At 36.2% G+C, this 19,039-nt stretch overlaps 1 protein-coding gene across 1 annotated transcript in view; it reads left to right on the forward strand.

The window, feature by feature from the left end:
• CDH12 (cadherin 12, type 2 (N-cadherin 2)) overlaps positions 1–19,039 on the forward strand; it is a 277,650-nt gene that overhangs the window by 217,215 nt on the left and 41,396 nt on the right. The window contains 1 exon segment of the mRNA XM_014546325.1: positions 5,844–6,011. Within this exon segment, the coding sequence (XP_014401811.1) occupies positions 5,844–6,011 (168 nt within the window).

Below are 19,039 nucleotides of genomic sequence, written 5' to 3' on the forward strand. Positions count from 1 at the left end.
ATGCACAATTCTGATGGTTTGTGCTCTGAGAACCTCTCCTAGCTTATGTTCAGGGAAGTCTGATAGAGGTTGCTGAGAGAAATCACTCTTTCTCGAGATTTTTGCTTTTTAAATTTGACTATCACCTTTATTTCAGGAATTATAATCTTCAAGGCTCTGTCCTAAATGAAACCTTCTGCCATATCCTGACTGATAATAATTTTTTTCAGGACTTTAAAAATGTGTTGGAAGCAAAATAAGTCAGTCACAGACAGATAAATATCACATGATCTCACTCATTTGTGGGTTATAATGAGCAACATAAACTGATGAACAAAAACAGATCCAGAGACAGAGAAGCATCGATCAGATGCTAAAACCTCAGAGGGAAGGTAGGGGTAAGAGGGAGAGATCAACCAAAGGACTTGTATGCATGCATATAAGCCTAACCAATGGACGCAGACACCAGGGGGTGAGGACATGAACGGGAGTGGGGTGGGGGTGGGGGGCAATGAGGGGATAAGGACATATATGTAATTCCTTAATCAATAAAGAAAAATAAAATAAAATGAAAAAATAAAAATGTGTTGGTGTTTTGAGCCCCATTTAAAAGTAAAGCACTACCCAGAGTTTATATTTTATAGTAACTGTATAAATACTTAAGAATGCTTTATTATTTGAAAATGCTTTATGATATTAATTCAGAGTTAAGTCTTACAGGATTCACACACCTCAATTGGTGCTGGTGAGAGAGATGTAACTTTTTTCTCTTCAAGAGTAAAAAAAAAGAGCATTTGCTACAGAAAACAATCATTACTCTCCCCCCACCCCCCATTAATACAAGGACTAATAGGAACTTAACAAGAAAAGAAAAACAATAGATGGTGATAAATGTAAGGAAGGAAATGTGTTAGGGGAATAGACAAGCATTAAGATGAAAAAACAGGTTAGCTATTTTAAAATATTTTGCATATCTGTAGTAAAATTACTTGACTAAAAACATTCTGCAGACAATGGTTTCCTTGTGAGAACCATTGCCACACTTTGTGAGAACTCTGTGTGAACTTCACTTGCTTAATTTCAAAAGTCATGGAACTTCAGCAGACAGAACTAAGAATGTTTGACCTTGAAAGGGAAGTGCTCTGGGGGGAGGTGCTACATGACTTTAGGAAGCTGTAGAGCTGTCAGGTACAAGAAGAACTAGCCGTATTCTGTGCTGCTGGAGAAATCGGCTGTCAATGGCTGGTATGAATTCCAGGAAGAAAAAAAATTCATTTTATATATAAAAAAAGATGTTAGTACCTGTCCATAAATAAGAATAGTGCTTTGTGAGATTATGTGCTTTAAATTGCTGGAAATGCTAAAGCAGATGATGAGTAATGAGCAAATGTTTTATCCTGTTGTTCAAATGACAGGATTTCCTTGATCCTCGTGACTGAATAATATTCTATTCTATGTGTCCAGTCTTCTTTATCCAATCATCCACAGGTGGATACTTAGGATATTTCTATATTTTAGCTATTGAGAATAATGCTGCAATGAACATGGAGGTACAGATATTCTATGAGCTTCTGTTTTTATTTATTTTTATTTTTACTACATTTATTTTCTCTAGATATATGTCCAGAAGTAGGATTGTGGACCATAAGGTAGTTCTAATTTTAATTTTGTGAGGAACCTCCACGCTATTTTTCATAATGGCTGCACCAATTTTCTTCTCCACCCACAGTGTACAAGGGTTCTTCTTCTCCACTTTCTTCCAACACTTACTACTATCTCTGTCTTTATGATGACAGCCATTCTTACACCTGTGATACCTTAGTGCGCTTTTGATTTGACTTTCCGTGATGGTTATTGATGTCAAGCACCTTTGCATGTGGCCATTTGTATAACCTCATTGCAAAAAAGTTATTCAGTTCCTCTGCCCATTTTTAACAGTTTTTTGTTGTTGTTGAGTTATATGAGTCTTTCCTATTTTGGATAATAATCCCTTATCAAAGACAGATGTGCAAATATTTTCTCCCATTCTATAGATTGCTTTTTAATTTTGCTGACTGATTCTTTTGCTGGGCAGAAGCTGTTTAGTTTGATATAGTTCTGCTTGTTGATTTTCAAGATGCTTCCCAGAAAGTTTATTTATCTTTGGAAAGCACTGTGACTTCCTTCCCCCACTGTGGTCTGTTTTGATACCACCCTTCCTGGGCTCTCCCTGGGTGCTCTGAAGGGCTGTGCCCCCCTGCTCTGCCTCCCTGGGGTACCCCACCCTGTGTTATTTCCAGGTCCGCTTTCTCCACTTCTCTGAGATTGAAGCTCTAAAGCTTTGCCCGAGAGTAGTTTTCTGACACTGTGTTTAACGGCACTTGATTTCTTTTTCCTCATAGCACTAATCACCATCTGAAATTAGCTTAATTATTTAAGTACTTCTTTATGGCCTCCTCACCACCCCACATGAACACATAGCCATTAGATGTACATTCCACACAAAAATCTTGTACAGAGACTGTGTTAATTATTATCCCAGATGGAAACAGATGGCACCCCATTGGGCAATTTGAGATTCATTTAATAAGAGAGCTCTTTATTAAAGTGTGAGCAGACTGTAGGGAAACCATGGGGACAGGGCAGAATCTGGAAGAGGAATACAAGTACATTCAGTAGCCACACTGGGGCTGAAGGAATGAGAAGGGCCCGGAGACACTGCAGGGTGAGGGACTGTGACAGGAAATAGGGGGGCTTCCATGAAAGGGAAACCCCAACCTCATTCTCCTTTACACCATCCCATCTCCTGACAATTGGCCTAAGGCAACCAGAAGCCAGAAAACAGACAGAGGTCTAGGAAAGTGTATGAAGTGGATCTGGGGGAATAAATGGAAGAGTGTTTGCTATTATACCTTCAAACCTAATAACAGGGCCTGAATGAAGCATATTTTAGTACAAATGCTCACGGAACCTAGTGTCGCATGTCTCAGTCCTACCCTCAATTCAAGAAAAGCTTATATAAATATCCTGGCTTATCACATGTAATATTTTCTTCTCATATGTAGTATGGCATTATTTTTATCTCAATTTGTTTTCAGCATATTTAACACATTTTTACAAAATAGGCTGATATCCACCCAGATTAAGGATCTTGTATACAATATGTGGTGATTGCAGATGGCGAATATATCCCCTGGAAGACTAGCATCCCTGGATATATATTTTTTAAGTTTATAATTCCCTCAGCCATATATTTCCATTAATTTTGGCAGAAATAAAATCCATTTTCTTCATTCTTGTTTTTACTCTAATTACCATCTTAATTATATATGTTGGAAAGTTCATTAGGTTTAACACACTCAAAACCTACTAGGATCCAATGAATACTTACCTATCTACTCTTCCCCCCCCCAATAAATAGGATATACTCCAGATTAATTAAAGTTTGTGGTGTCACTCCTACAAAGTACTAATACTGTTCCATAAAATGCATGTGTGTGTGTGTGTGTGTGTGTGTGTGTGTGGTGTGTTTTTTTTTTCTTTTTAGGCTGCAGCTATTATTACAGAAGGTTGTCGCTGCATCTTTATATACAACTATTGAAAAATAGAGATGGGCTCATGAACTGAGGCCTAGGACCTGAAATAACAGAATGCAGCATTTCTTTCTGCTGGTTACATTCGACTAGCACTTAAGCCCAGTCCTTGGCAAGGTTCCTCCCTGCTCAAGACCACGCAATGTACTTCTGTTTTTTTGGCTTTAAAAGTTAAGCAGTTAATAAGCAGTGTGTACCCAGAAGAGTAACTTCTTGAAAAGTAGGTCTGTTTTCCTTCAGGCTGATTCTATGGACCACAATGTTTCAAGATTCTCTTCTCACATTGAACTTTGCCTGAATCCCTAGATTCAACTCTAAAAATTTAAATTCTACCAGTGTCATATTTTATTTCCCGGGGACAGGGGTTTTAAGTGGAAATGGTTGTGGGGAGCAGAAGCACATCATACTCATCAATGAGATTTCTTTGAAACTACATGAAGGACCCTGTTTGCTCTCTAACTTCTAACATGCCTTCCAGTTGAGCAGCATTACACCGGAAGTGGGGCTAGGAGCAGAAAGGTCCCCTACCAGACTCAGGATGGAGCAGGAGGGCGGGGCAGTTTGAGGTCATGATGGCAATTGTAACAGATCACCAGAAAAAGAAAAAAAAAATCTAGGCTTAAGTAAGTCTGTTAATGCTTACTTGCTCTCTTTAATAACAACCTAATATATGTGTGTGTATGTATAACACATTTATACATTTTCATATTGGAAATATTCATATTAGAAATTAATTGAGTAATATATATATATGCATTTTTCATATTGAAAATGAATTGAGTAAAGATAGATCTGGTCAACAACAGGACAACACAACATGCATATGAATTAAAACCCAGGCATTTATCTAAAAATATAAGCATCATAATGCAGGCAGAAGTCATATAGCTTAAGGCAGTGGTTCTCAACCTTTTGGCCCTTTAAATACAGTTCCTCATGTTGTGACCCAACCATAAAATTATTTTCGTTGCTACAGGTTGAGAACTGCTAGCTTAAGGCATGTAGGATAGGCCATTGAAGTGCAGAGGTGAAAACTTTTAGTTAAGAAACTTGGGAATGAAACATTAGGAAACTGAGATGAAGAGAGGAAAAACAGATTGGAATAAAAGTCAGTGCCAATGCATGAATAAAGCAGCAGCAGCAAAAAATGGAGCTTGCCTTTTTTGCAACTATTTTCTGGCAGGGGTTAGAAGAAATCTTAGATTGTAGTTAAATTTGAATTAGCAGCAAAACAAGATTTGGTAAATCAATAGTGGAAAGAATAGATTAAATGGGGATTGATATTCAGCTTATGATTCGGAGGTTGTATTTTGTGTCTGTGTCTGAGAGTTGATATTATCTTTGTCCTCATATGTGCTACTTTATTTAAGAAACAACACTATCAAAGACACATGGCTTTAAGACAAATCCTCTGCAATCTTTTGCTAAAACTATTGGCTATAGATTGGAATTTGGCATAAAATGTATTTATAATGTTATTTTCAACAAATCCAGAAGGTTTTAGTTATTTCACTATGAATAAATAGAAATTAATTATACACTTGGGCACAGAGTGGAAAAAATAGGATATGTATATATGCATATATACTATATGGTTCATGATCATAAATTTAGTTATTTATAGATTCATTCATTTATTCAGCCAATCTTTCAACTAGTCAGTTATTCTAACTGAATTCCTTCTAAATGGCAGGCACTATCCTAAATGAGAAGTAACTTGGTGATAAGAGAGACAAGGTCTCTGTATTGACAAAGTTTCATAAGATTTAAGTAAAAAAACTAGTGGCTAAAATAATTAAGAGGAATCTCTAAAGACAAAATAAAATATATGAAGGGGATACTTAGTGTGTTTAAAATAGTAGTGGATTTATCCTAAAGAAATTAAGAATGAAGAAGAAAATGGTCATCTTTAGAAATCTCTCACTCAGTGTAATCGCTTAATGTTTTTAGTATATTCATCTGTAATTGAACATTTTCATTCTCTTTTAAAGACAGGATCATTCTGTATAAATAACAACTGACCTGGTTGACTAATAAATGACCACCTTTTACAGCTGACGCATTATTCTTCAGCCACATTCCACAGTGCCACACATTTCATTATATGGCTGTCACCATAACATGTTTATGTCCTAACCACACTTTGGGTGTTTCAATTTTTAAAAGACACTTAATTTTTGTTGTTGTCTCCTTGCTAGTGAATCTAGGTAGAATCATTTTCTTGTTGTGGACTATTTTCTTTTGGAAACTACAACTTGTGATATTTATCTTTTGTTATTTTTTTTCCTTAAGGTGTTATTAGAACAGCTTTGCCAAACATGGACAGGGAGGTCAAAGAACAATACCAAGTCCTCATCCAAGCCAAGGACATGGGCGGACAACTGGGAGGGTTAGCCGGAACGACCATAGTCAACATCACCCTCACCGATGTCAATGACAATCCACCTCGATTCCCCAAAAGTATGTTCTTTCCTGTTAAGTCTAAATCAGTGCAGCTTTTGAAAAATGCTCTTACATTTCATCCAATACTACCGGGATTGCAATAGTTTTTCAGATACTTTTGGTCTTTGATAAGCATAGAGCAATGGATAAAAATTAAATGACTTCAGATTTTCAGTTTTCCATTAGACTCATGCACAGTGTGACTTTAATAGAAAATAACATAAATGAGTCAAAACTTGAACACATAAGTCTTATGCTATCAATTTCTGTGGAAGTAAAATATTCACAATAGATTGGGATATTGCTCTAATTCATTAATTGAAAGGTAATACACTTGACAATTGCAATGTAATATAAGACATATTTCACATATATGCCACCATGTTATTTGCTATATCATTTAATTACCATAAGAATTTTCTGCCTTCTTTTTAGCGATTATGTGTTGAGTCATCCTCATATACTTTTTTTTTATCAGAGAGATTAAAGTGATGCTATTTACATTACTTTAATTCTATTTTATTTTGATTTTGCAATAGGTAAACATTGCTATTGTTTCAATGATAATAGAATGATTCATACATATATCTTCTCTGTTACTCAGTTTCTCATTGAAAATGAATACCTCTCACTTGTGTTTTATCTAGTTTTCTTTTGCAGTGTTACATTTAACAGCCATCAGTACCTGTTCGATTTCTGATACTTTTTCAAGGATTAGTTCAGTGTTCCTGGGATTTCTGATACAGAAACTACATGTTTCTATTTCTGGTAAAATAAGAAATTCAAGCAAATCGCTAGGTACTCATTTGCAGGAACAGTTTTAAAAAAACAAAACAAAACAGAAAATGATTCTCTTCTTCTGACTCCAGAAGCAGAGTTTAAGTTCATCTAATAAAGTTATGTAACACTGAGAATCTTAATGAAATGGGCATTTTATTCCTTCAGCTATGTTGTTTTCCATATTTTACTACTTTGTCATTTTTTCCTTAAATTTATTATCCATTTTTATGGAAATATATTTACTCAGTGACCATAAATTTTACTTGCCAATGTTATGAGTGGCAATTAGAAATCATCACACTTTAGCAAATGCAACATCTATATGAAAAATGGCTGGATAGCATTCGTTGTGGTTAACAACACAGAGCATCTTAGAGCAATACGTTCCCTTACTTTGCTATTAAGGGAAACAGAAAAAATATAAATTAATGTTAAAAAGGAGAAAGAAATATGCATCTGATTATCTAGCACATGAGAATAATAAAGAATATGTTCCCAACCCAGCAATCACAGCTGTTGTTTTTTCCTACTGCATATATGTGACCAGCTGTAATAGCTAATTAAGGAAGATGGTTTGGGAGATAACTCTGCTTTTGATACAATGTGGCTTTGGGAACCTGGGTCCTCTTTTGGGTTTTGTGCATATAAAATATGTTCAGTCTAGACGTATAGGGAAGAGAAGACGTCTTCCTAGAGGGTGTCAGTATTCTTATTCACAAGGAGGATAGTGGAGCTTTTTTCAGATGAGGAATATAAAACTCGACCAATGAAAGGATAGAGCTCTCGCAGGTATGGATGGAGGGCGGTTTGTCAAAGTCTGGGAAGACCGTAGGTGCAGGGAAATGAAAATGTCTCCAGGGGAGAGGAACTAGTATGCTCAGGAAACCAGGATGGAGTGCAAAGGCCCCACTGAATCAGGAAGGTCACTTCTAAATCTTACCTAATGAAAGGGAACCTGGATGAAGCTGTAGGCCTGTTGGAACGTTGCATTCCTTCTAACTTGACTTAATGTGAAAATCAAAAAGTTGTTACTTTCTTTTACCTGTTGCTCTAAAACCGTTCGTTAGAACACAGCTGCAAAAGAGCCGCATGACATATGTTGAGTTGTCAGCATAAACAGAGAAAAGAGAGGGCAGAAGAAATATAACAAGTAGATCCCTGTGATCAATTATTTTCTGCTTGTGTTACAAGCATATTTGAACTATAGTCTGAACTTTTACAGGTGAGAGATATTTTTAAATCATGAGAAGAAAAGGAGCATTCACATTTTGCATGAATAAAAAATTAATCCCCTTGAAATGTTACATGCCTTTGTGTCAAGCCCTTTTTACTGTGCTGTCATTTTGAATTACATCCTTCAGGGGAAAAGACAGAATCCATTTATAAACAGAAAGCCATCTCTTTAGAAGCCAATGTTCTTTTTGCAGGAATATTTCTCACGGGGAGCAATTAAACTGCATATATGACATCAAATTACAAACTGAAATAATGGCCTTTTGAATGTAAAAGTCAAGGTAACATATATTCTATCCATAAATAATAACTAGTTAAATTTGTTCATGCCTGTTAAGCAATTACGCTGAAAAAAATATCTTCCTTTAGAGGAACGTCATGAGTTACATTTTTCATTGCTTAAAAAGCACAAGATAATTTCTTAAAATTTACTAATCATATTTTGGGATTTTTGTGTGCACATTTACATATGTGACATTGTTAAACACCCATCACATTCATTTTTCTGTAAATCTGTTAGAGATGAAAATAAAAAGCATATATATTTGTATCATTCAAATATAAATCATTTGCTATTTTATTGTTGTAAAATAGATGGTTTGTGAGATATCAGAACTTCCTACACATTTGATATGCTCAGAGTGACAATGATATCGACTCATACATTACTATGTGTCATGCACTATGCAAAGTGACTTGCATATATGTTTCCATTTAATTGTTACTATAATAGTATAGCACTAGCTCAATTTTAGAAATAAAACAGTAAGGCTATATGATTTAAAAATCTTAAGTAACTTTCCCAAGATCACATGGCAACTAGGTGAGAAAAACCAAGACCTAATTTTATGCAGGGACTTCTGAACTCTAACATTTGATCACCCTCCTTCTTAGAAAGCATTTTTTGAGGGCAGTGTTTAGCCAAAAAAAAAATCCTGCACATATCCCAGAAAACTGTCCATAAAAAAGGCAGTAATACTGTTTCATCAATATAAGTAATACTTGGCATGTTAAAGGAGCTCAGGTCAGTCATATGAAGGCAAAATACTTTCTTTGCAAAATCTTTTCCATCAAGTTATGAAGCTGCCATCTACTCTAGTAAAAGATATCTGTAGCAGGTCTCCATCTGTTAAAGTAAGACTGTTTCCATTATTTGAATTTTAAATGACTATCTAACAAGCTGATTTAAATTATGCATTATTAAATCAAATCAATTAAGTGATGTGCTTAATTCACATAAAGCAAAATATCCACACTTTTCCCACTTGGTCTTTTTCTGCTGTATATTAATTTTATAACAAATATAAAAATGACTGAAGTGAAATGAAGCAATTTTACTCAGATTAAAAAGTATATACTGATTGTTAATATAATTTCCCTAGTATGCTTTAAAAGCTTATTTATTTTATTATCTTTCCAGTCTATGAAAATTACATTATAGTCCATTAAAATTCCTTCATCTTTTATATATTATATATACAAGGCAAACTATAAGACAAATATCTACATACATGTAATACCTATATTACAAATGCAATAATACTCCAAAATAGAAATATGATCAAAATAATTATTGCCATAAATAGGATATGGTAATTAGATCCTACTGGGATCATATAGTAAAAGGCTAATATTCAAATCAACCAAACAGTGGAACAACCAGTCGCTATGACGTGCAGTGACCACCAGGGGGCAGATGCTCAATACAGGAGCTGCTCCCTGGTGATCAGTGCTCTCCCATAGGGGGAGTGCCGCTCAGCCAGAAGCCCTGAGCTGGGCTCAAGGCTGGCGAGCACAACAGCGGTGGAGGGAGCCTCTCCCACCTTTGCTGCGGCGTTAAGGATGTCCAACTGCTGGCTTTGGCTCACTCTCCGTGAGGTGTCAGTAGGACATCCATCAAAACCTCCCAGACTGCGAGATGGTGCAGGCCTGGCTGAGAGACCCCCCCCCCCAAGTGCACAAATTTCATGCACCGGGCCACTAGTTAAGAAAATATTTGTGAATAACATATAAGTTGAAAAGAAATATACAGTAAGAATTTCACAATAAAAAACGATATTGGTTATAGATTGCCACAACTCTGAAATAGAAACATGTATTTATGTATCTCTGTGTGGTTTTGAATACAGGGGCAATATTTTATATCAGTATCTTAGGAAAGTAACTTTGATAACTTGGTAAAGGCTAAAGTAGAGTGTAGATGTTACACAAACCCAGGGCAGTTGTTTGGAGGAGATACACAGAGGCAGAATTGAGTAATGTTTCAGTGGCAGAATGGAAAGGACTTGGTCATACATGGGATTCAGAGATATGTAAGATAAAGAGCCTCTGAAGAAAAAAATTTGAGGAGAAAGGTGGTTTCTCAGCTGCTATGATGACATTTGAGTAGAGATGAGCAGGAGATGGTTGAAAATAGAGGGATCCTCAAAGAGAAGTCTGAATCAAAGAAAAATTTCTGACGGACATAAACATAGAAGTGATAAGTGCAGTCTGAGGCATGGATAAAATTAGGCAGATTATAGAAGACACAACTCTCTTTAAATTTTAGATACAAAGAACTCCAGGAAAGAGAATGAACAAAGATATAAGGAGAACATAAAATCTAACCACGTAAAAACTTTAATGCAGGGTGGGGCAAAAGTAGGCCTACAGTTATTCATATGGAAAATAATACAATACTTAATTAATAATAATAATACAAGAAAGTACTCTGTGCTTTGCACACTCACAACTACAAATCTGCTTTGCCCCACCCTGTACATAGACTTCTGATGGGTGGGTAATTTTTAATCATAGAGGTGAAAGCATCATAAAGTCACCATTTGTTTCAAATGTTTTAAATTTCTGTATTTCATATTTGCCTTATCACTGGTCTTAGTGTGTTCATATAGGAAAAGAAATTGGACTTCTAAAACATTTCTTTAGAAGAGTTAAACAGATTATAAAGAAACCCTAAAAAATATAGAAATAAAAGATTTTGTTCATAAGAAATATATCACATTAACAAATACTAGAGAAAATAAATTACATCATTTAGTGAATAATATTGCATTGATTGCTAGTTTTATTGAAGTGTAAATGTAAAAAAGTCTATATCAATATTTTGTATTGCATTAAGGGGATAAAAAAATTTAATCCCTTTCCTCCAGAAGCTCTATGTATAATGAGGAGATGGTTAAGTTGGTGGGAAATTATACTACCTAAAGTAAAATAAGTGATAACCTTACATACAGAATGATATATGAATGTATGAGATGGACACCCAAATAACTACAGAGTAGATCTGAGAGGATTTTAAAGGAAATAGTACCAACACTGATTTCTGAAACCTGTAAGAATTAGACAGTGTGAGAACAAATGTGTACCAAAATATTTTAGACCATTGCAAAAGCAAGATGTATTATTAAAGAATTGTGAAAAAATGGCAGTGAATAACAATAAAATAATTTAACAAAAATTAACTGTAAGATATCATTGAAAGAACGGGGAATATAATTCATGCAAAGGAGATGAGGAGTAGTAGGCAAATGAATCATTTTAGGCATAAGCAATAAAATTGGAAGAGATAGGGAGCTTTCAAATAATAAAAGACATGCCATTACAGAAAATGTAAACCATTGTGTACATACACAATATATGAAAATGTGATGGATATTTAGAAATAAAATTTGTAAATCAATTAATTAGGTGCAGTTAAAAATTTAGTTTGGCTAACAGAAACCAAAATATTATGAGAGAAAACTCTACCACCAAATTTAATTTTTCTAAACTCATAATATTTCAAAAAATATTTGTGAGTCCCTGGCCTGTGTTTCTAATTGGTTAGAGCATAGGCCTGCGTACCTGATGGTCGCAGGTTCAATTCCTGGTCAAGGGCATGTACCTGGGTTGCAGGTCCAATACTCACCCTGGTTGGGGTGCATTTGGGAGGCAAACAATTGTTGTATCTCTGTCACAGTCACATTGGGGTTTCTCTCTCTCTCTCTCCCTCCTCCCCCCTCCCTTTCCCTCTCCCTTTCACTCTCTAAAATCAATGGGGAAAATATTTGTGAGAAATAAAAACTTTGGATGAATAAATACCACCTTGTGTATTTCAATTCCAAATATTTTTCAGGAGCTTAGTTTATAAGATGCTAAATTTACTGATAATTTGAGATAAAGCTTTATGGGGCGTGTGTGTGTGTGTGTGTGTGTGTGAGAGAGAAATTATTGGGCAATATCACTCACACCTCCTAGAGAAGTACCCATTTACTGGGTTCTGTTAGATAGATCAGAAATTATATCTACAAGGACAAAAGAAGAGTTTACATATTTAATGGAGCTTTTAAGGAAATATTAAATGTATGCCAGAAAAATGGATGAACAATGGAAAGCTATTGATGCATTTGAAATGTTGTGAACTCTTGCCAACTCTTCATCATGTTTACTATTATGTAATGAGGAGAGTGCTTAGTATATAAATCACATTTATTAAAAATAGATATTTTTGAGAATCAGAAACACTTTTCATTCTGGCATCCATTAAGTAATATAAGTAGGTTGTTTTGCATTGCTCATTTGTAATTGGTTTGGTTGGGATTTCCAATGCAATTTCTTGAAAAATATTATAAAGAAATTCATTTTGCAAGGAAATATAGATATGTATCTATTGAATTTACACATTTGTAGAACTATTTTACATAAAAAATTTGTACTTGAAAGCTAGAAGCTAGGTAATAAGGATGGGAGAATTGGAAAGACAGAAGAGGTATAATAAATGTGGATGCAGAAGCAGAAGTCATTTCATCTTTAGAGTTATATTTCTTTCCCAGAACACTCTTCCATCTCCTAATTCTCTTTTCTCTATATCTTCATTGATTTTGCTCAAGAAGCACTGAAAAATGAAACTTTTACCAAGTAAATCCTACACACTCAATCCATCCTTAAATTTGCATTCATCAGTATAGCTGATTTAAGAAATAAAATTGAATGTCTTGCATTAAAACACACACACACACACACACACACACACACACACACACACACACAACCTTCTATGTGAACCCAATGTTGTCTCTATTTGACTAACACTCAGGCAATAAAGCCAAGTAAAATGAAATGGGAAGACCAAATGAGAGATTGCAGGTCAGCTCAGAAATGCCACTCGATTGGTTCATCTCACTGCCTGGGAGTGCCCAGTTGTATGCTCCTCAGTTTCTTCATTTGTAGGAGGGTAGAGTGATGTGCTGGAGCTGGCTCTACCAGGACCTTAGATCCAGTTGTGTACATCTCCCAACTCTGTGTTCAGTGATGCCCCACTGGCATAAATACTAAAATGAAGGGCTTACAACTGTCCTCCAAGCCTCTCTGACCTTATTATTAAACATTTACTAGGATATCACCAACTGAGAATAATAGTATCTACCTCATGGACTTCATATGAGGATGAGATTAGTTTTTAAGAGAAAGTGTTTAGAAAAGTTCCTGGAAAATAGAAAGCACTATACAAATCATTGCTATTCTTGTTGTGCCTATTCTACTGTACTTAAAAACTACTATCTATTTTAAAAGTTCTTTCTTTCATGTTGATTTTCTAAAAGTGCATGCATTTTCTCCCACCAGTCCTCTTCATGGTAGAAGGAATGAAGTTTCTACTAAGAGTGATAGACATGACCCCTTTACCCTTGCCATGTAGAAGAGACTGCCGGTGAGGGGAGGGTGGGAAGAACAGACATATGGACGAGAGTTAGCAGACAATTGCAGTGATACAGACAAGAACTATGAGTTATTTAATCTTTCTATGATCGTGGCACAGATGGTTGAAATGGCAGTATGTGGATAGATTTGAGTTATTTTTAAGAGGCAAAACAATCAGCAATTTTAATGAATGTGCTTTGAAAGAGAGGATTCTAGTTTTGGAGATAGAGAGATTGTAATGTTACTTGCTGCGACAGTGGATATTAAAAAGGGTCTTCTTCTGAAGGCATAGCAGGTCCATGAGCTTAGTTTTGAGTATGTTCAGGCAGAAATGTCTTGGAGATATCCAGGTGAAGTACTGGAATCAGATGATGCTTTGTCATGTATAAAACCCAAATATGTATACAGGCCAGAATTAAAAGGTAAGGAAGTTTTAGCATGAATATAAAAAAATGAAGTCAAGGGACTGATGAAATTCTTGGGAAGAATAAAAGCTTGGATAAAACAGCCTGAGATAATGGTTCCTGATCATGATTGCAAAGCAGAACAGCAGGCAGTTTAGTCAATCCTGCTGTTCAGGTCTAAACTCGGAACAATTAAATTAGAATCCCTTGGGCAGTCTTTTTATTTCTTTTTTTTTAAACTTTCTACATCATTCCAATATGCAGCCAAATTTTAGAATTACTTATCTAGATTCTCTTTAAGAACACCAACAAAGGAAGCTAAGAAGAAGAAAGATGTGTTTGGAGAAAAACCAGAAAGAGTGTCACAGATTTTAAGGAGCGATGTGTTTCAGGAAAGATGGAATGTACACGAGTATCCAGTGCTGCTTATAATGAATTCAACTAAAAAAGTTGTCACTGGATTGATGGACAAGGTTGTCATGGAGATCTCAGGGGAAACTGTTTTTAATAGAGTGGCTGGTTCAAATATTAGATGAAAGCTGCTTTGTGGAGTGATTATCTGGTAGGAATGGGTAACAAGGACTATCTTTGAGAAGTTCTGCTGGAAAAGAAAAAGCAAATCAGGAGGCTGGCTAGGATCAGATGTAGGGACAAGGGAAAAGTTTTGTAATGTGAGCAAATATGAGCAGCTTGCAGCTATTTGGAAGTATCTCATTTGAGAAGAAAGTACCGAATGCAGAGAAGATAGACCCTGTAGTGAATAGTACGATACTTACAAATTGCTGGAGTTTAATAAGAGGAAACAGACTAAAAGGTCATCTCAATTGAAATTGGAGAAAAGGAGGAGGAAGGTATACAGATATAACCATAGATTAATGTTGACGTTTCCACTGGAAGCCAAGATAAAATGGAAACCACATAGCCAAGTTTGGCCCCAGAACAAAACCGAATTTTCAATTGAAATGTCAGGATGCCCTTCAGACTCTTGGAAAAAATCTATCACAACAACCCTATTTGTATCCTTTTAACACACTTTTTATGGGGTGTGGGATGGAGGGAAAATTTGTGTGAAAGATTTCTTTGGAGAAGCCATGCGGAACCCTTATCTGATAAAAGTAAGGATTAGGGCTGCCCTTCTCTCGCCTCTCAGGTCTGGAGAGGGAAGCCTTCCCTTCAACATGGACCAATAATAAAGTCCAAAACCTGGGTAAAATGCATGGACTGATGCCTGCCTCGTGCTTAAAATTGCTAAAGTGTTTTGAGAAAGAGCAAGACAGAAGAACAGGTTTTCTTTTGGGAAAGTAATGACAGCCAACAAAAGAAGAAGGAGTTAGAAATGAGTAAGCAGAAAGGAGAACCAGCCCAGAGTCATTTTAAGACCTGCCGGAGAGATTTTCCTCAGTGAGACGCTGTGTGTAGAATGGATGGCTAGGAGATGCAGAGCTTAAGGAGAATGTTATATCAAAGTAGAGGGAATGCCTTTGTCAGGGTCTGTCGTAGGAAAAGCTTCTGAGAGCCCTCAAAAGTGCCACCAGGAAAAGTCAGTCCCAGAGAGACAAAAACTATCCACTAGAGTAGAACAGCCCAGTTCCCTAGCTTTGCTGCCTCCTCTGGTTAGGCAACATCACCCTGGCAAGCAAAGGATGAGACAGAGGAAAGCCTGCCAAGCCACTCCTACCCCAAATTCCATCTGCAATTGGCCCAGTGTGGCTTGGAGATTGGTAGCAGACAGGAGATGTCTTACTTTTGTATGAGAATTGAAATACTGATTACTATGATTGACTGAACAATTCTGATGCCCAAACCTAGATTTTGGGAAATTAAATTGAACATCAGACTGTCTGTTATTTAACAATGGGCAGAAAAGACAAAGCTTACTCTCACTGAAGAAAATTTAAAGAACAATAAGACAAAGACAAGCACATTGTTATTACATTTGCATATTGTGCTTTTGTAAACTGACAGTAACACATGTGAGATGGTTTGAAGGTTCAGAAAGCTGAGCTATCATCTATGTACTATGATTATATTTTCCTGTGAAATATACAACAAAAAATATAAATGAAATAGTAACAATTGTAAAACAGAGGTTTAGGGAGAGTTGTTCAATTTAAGAGTCATGATGAAATGGTTACCTTCACTAGTTTGCATATTTTGCATTTAATCTTTTTTTAAAAAAATATATATATACATATTATTTCAGAGAGGAAGGGAGAGGGAGAGTGATAGAAACATCAATAATGAGAGAAAATCATTGATTGGCTGCCTCCTGCACGACCCCCACTGGGGATGGAGCCACAGCCCAGGAATCAAATTGTGAGCGCCTGGTTCATAGGTAGGTGCTCAACCACTGAGCCACTCTTGCCAAGCTGTAGCCAATTTTGAAGGTGCATTTGAGGTTAGTGATCAAAATTGATTCCTTGGCCTATCCCGCATGGCTCAGTGGTTGAGTGTTGACCTATGAACCATGAGATCACAGTTCAATTCCAGGTCAGGGCACATGCACAGGTTGCAGGTTTCTGCTCATAGATCTATGCTCAACCAAGGAGCAATGCTGGGCTGAAGCCCTTCCTTTTAATCACAGGGTTGGGTCTCTTTGCAACTAGTCCTCATCCTTATGTATAATGTAAAAGTCACCTTATTAACATAAAGAAACCATTCTAGCTCTCATAGGGTTTTAGGAACTCTGTGCTAAAAAACAGGGACTGAGGAAGACCTAATATATACTAATATATTACACTCCCCTACTAGACTAGAAATGCCATCAGAACAAATACAATCTTTTTTGTTTGTTTGTTTGAGTTTTCTTTATCATTCCATGGAGGAGGCTATTAAAAATTGTAGTTGAATCAAATATGAGTCAACTGAATTATTGGAAGATTTAGCAATTAATCTACTATCCAAAGAATCTAAAAAGATCAAGGCAATATCTATCTCTAAATTTTTGTGTTGTGCTTAGCATCTCAGAATTTAATAGTTTAAAGAATATAATTTCTCATTGCTTTGAGAAAAGAAATATTGCTATCATTAAATAGAATTTATAGAACTTAATCCATTAATATGCTGGAGATCGTGCACATGGTAATTCATATTCATGTACATGTTTAATTAAAATATAGTCTGGGCAATTATAACCTTTATAAAGGTGAAGTGATTTAGCCAATACAGTAAAACTCTTGATGCAAATACTTGACACTTCCACCGATTTGTTCATCTCAGATTCATTCTATGAGCTGGAGTGGAGTTCTCTGCCATTACTGAGACATTCCATTCACTGTATGTTTAGTATGCTTGACTAAAATACAGCTTGAATCCAACTTCTTAAAAATCAGACTTGTTCTTCCTTGTGGATTATTTTTCTATTACTTTAATTAAGGCTTATTGAAAACACACAAAGCTTCAGGCTTTCAAGGAAATAAAGGGTATAATATGTTCTTCAACCAACAATATATTTTTATTCTTGAAACCTTCAATTTTCAACATATGGGAAAGTGTTTCAGTTAAAATTAGCATGACTGTTCAGAACTTTTTAACACCTCCCTGTCTTTCATCTCCATTCCTCTATAGACAGTTTCCTGTTGATTATTATCATTCCTATAGGAAAATATTATAATACTAGATGCCCAGTGCATGGGGAGGGTTCCTAGGCCTGGCCTGTGATCAGGGCTCCCTGCCTCCCCCCTCTTCCTTCCCTCACCACCACTGCAGTGGGTGGGCAAAAGCCAATCAGGGCCTGCTGGCCAGGTGGACGGACGGGGAATGGGAGGTTGGCAGCTGGCCCAGAAGAGAAAGCTGGCCCTCACCTCCCCTGGAAAAGGGGCCGCATCTGCCGCCACCCACCCCCGGTTCCCCATCCTAGTCCGAGGACCAGCCCAATCAGGAGATCAGGGTCTGCCAGTGGGGGAGGACTGAGGGACTGCAAGAGGTTGGTTGGCCAGGGGAGAGGGACGCATGAGGTTGGCCAGTAGGCCCCAATCAGGCGATCGGGGCTGCTGGCCAGGGGGAAAGACTGTGGGAGGTTGGCCAGATGGGGGAGGTTGGCTGTGGGGCAGATCCTGCGTTGAGCGTCTGCCCCCTTGTGGTCAGTGGGCGTCATAGCAATCAGTTGTTCTGGTCGTTCCAGTTATTCTGGTCGCTTAGGCTTTTATATATATAGATAGAGGGATATCTACAAAAATACTATTTAAAAAATAACTAGCAATATTAGATATTACTGAGTTTTATTGCATGCTAATTTTTAAACACAAATCTACAAGTTAAGTAGGCATAATAATAAAAAATGATAATAAAATTATACTTGTTATTATTTTCCCAATTTTACAGATTAGGAAAAGAAAGATTAAATATTTTGCCTAAAGACAAATAGCTAATAAGAGGTTATAACAGGTATACCATTTATACAAAGTTTCTTTTTACTCATAAAGATACATTTTTGCTTTCATTTCCTGATTAATTTTTTTAGGATAAGGTGAAATCATTTCATGTGATGTTATATTTGCTTTAGTAATTAAACCAAAAATATCAACAAAGCAGCTTTTTTTTCTATGTAATTAGATGGTAAATCTCAGACACACACTTGCAAACACGGAGGATCACTATCAGAGACAGCTAATGCCTGAATTCAATCACTGAATCAACAGTTTGTGGTCATATGCATTTATTTTCTAAAGTTTAATAAAAATGTTGTATTTCAAATAATTATTTATTTAGGTGGTCTTAATATATATTTTCAAGTTCTTAACAATGTTTAACATTCTTAATAATTTGAAATAATTTCTAATTAAGCATTACAATACTTCTAGAACTCTAATATTTTTAAATACATTTTTATTGATTTCAGAGAGGAAAGGAGAGGGAGTGATAGAGAGAGAATCATTGACTGGCTGCCTCCTGCACACTGCACACTGAGGATCAAGCCTGCAACCCAGGCATGTGTACTGACTGGGAATTGAA

The sequence above is a fragment of the Myotis brandtii genome, unplaced genomic scaffold (assembly GCF_000412655.1).
Source record: "Myotis brandtii unplaced genomic scaffold, ASM41265v1 scaffold440, whole genome shotgun sequence".
Taxonomy (NCBI): domain Eukaryota; kingdom Metazoa; phylum Chordata; class Mammalia; order Chiroptera; family Vespertilionidae; genus Myotis; species Myotis brandtii.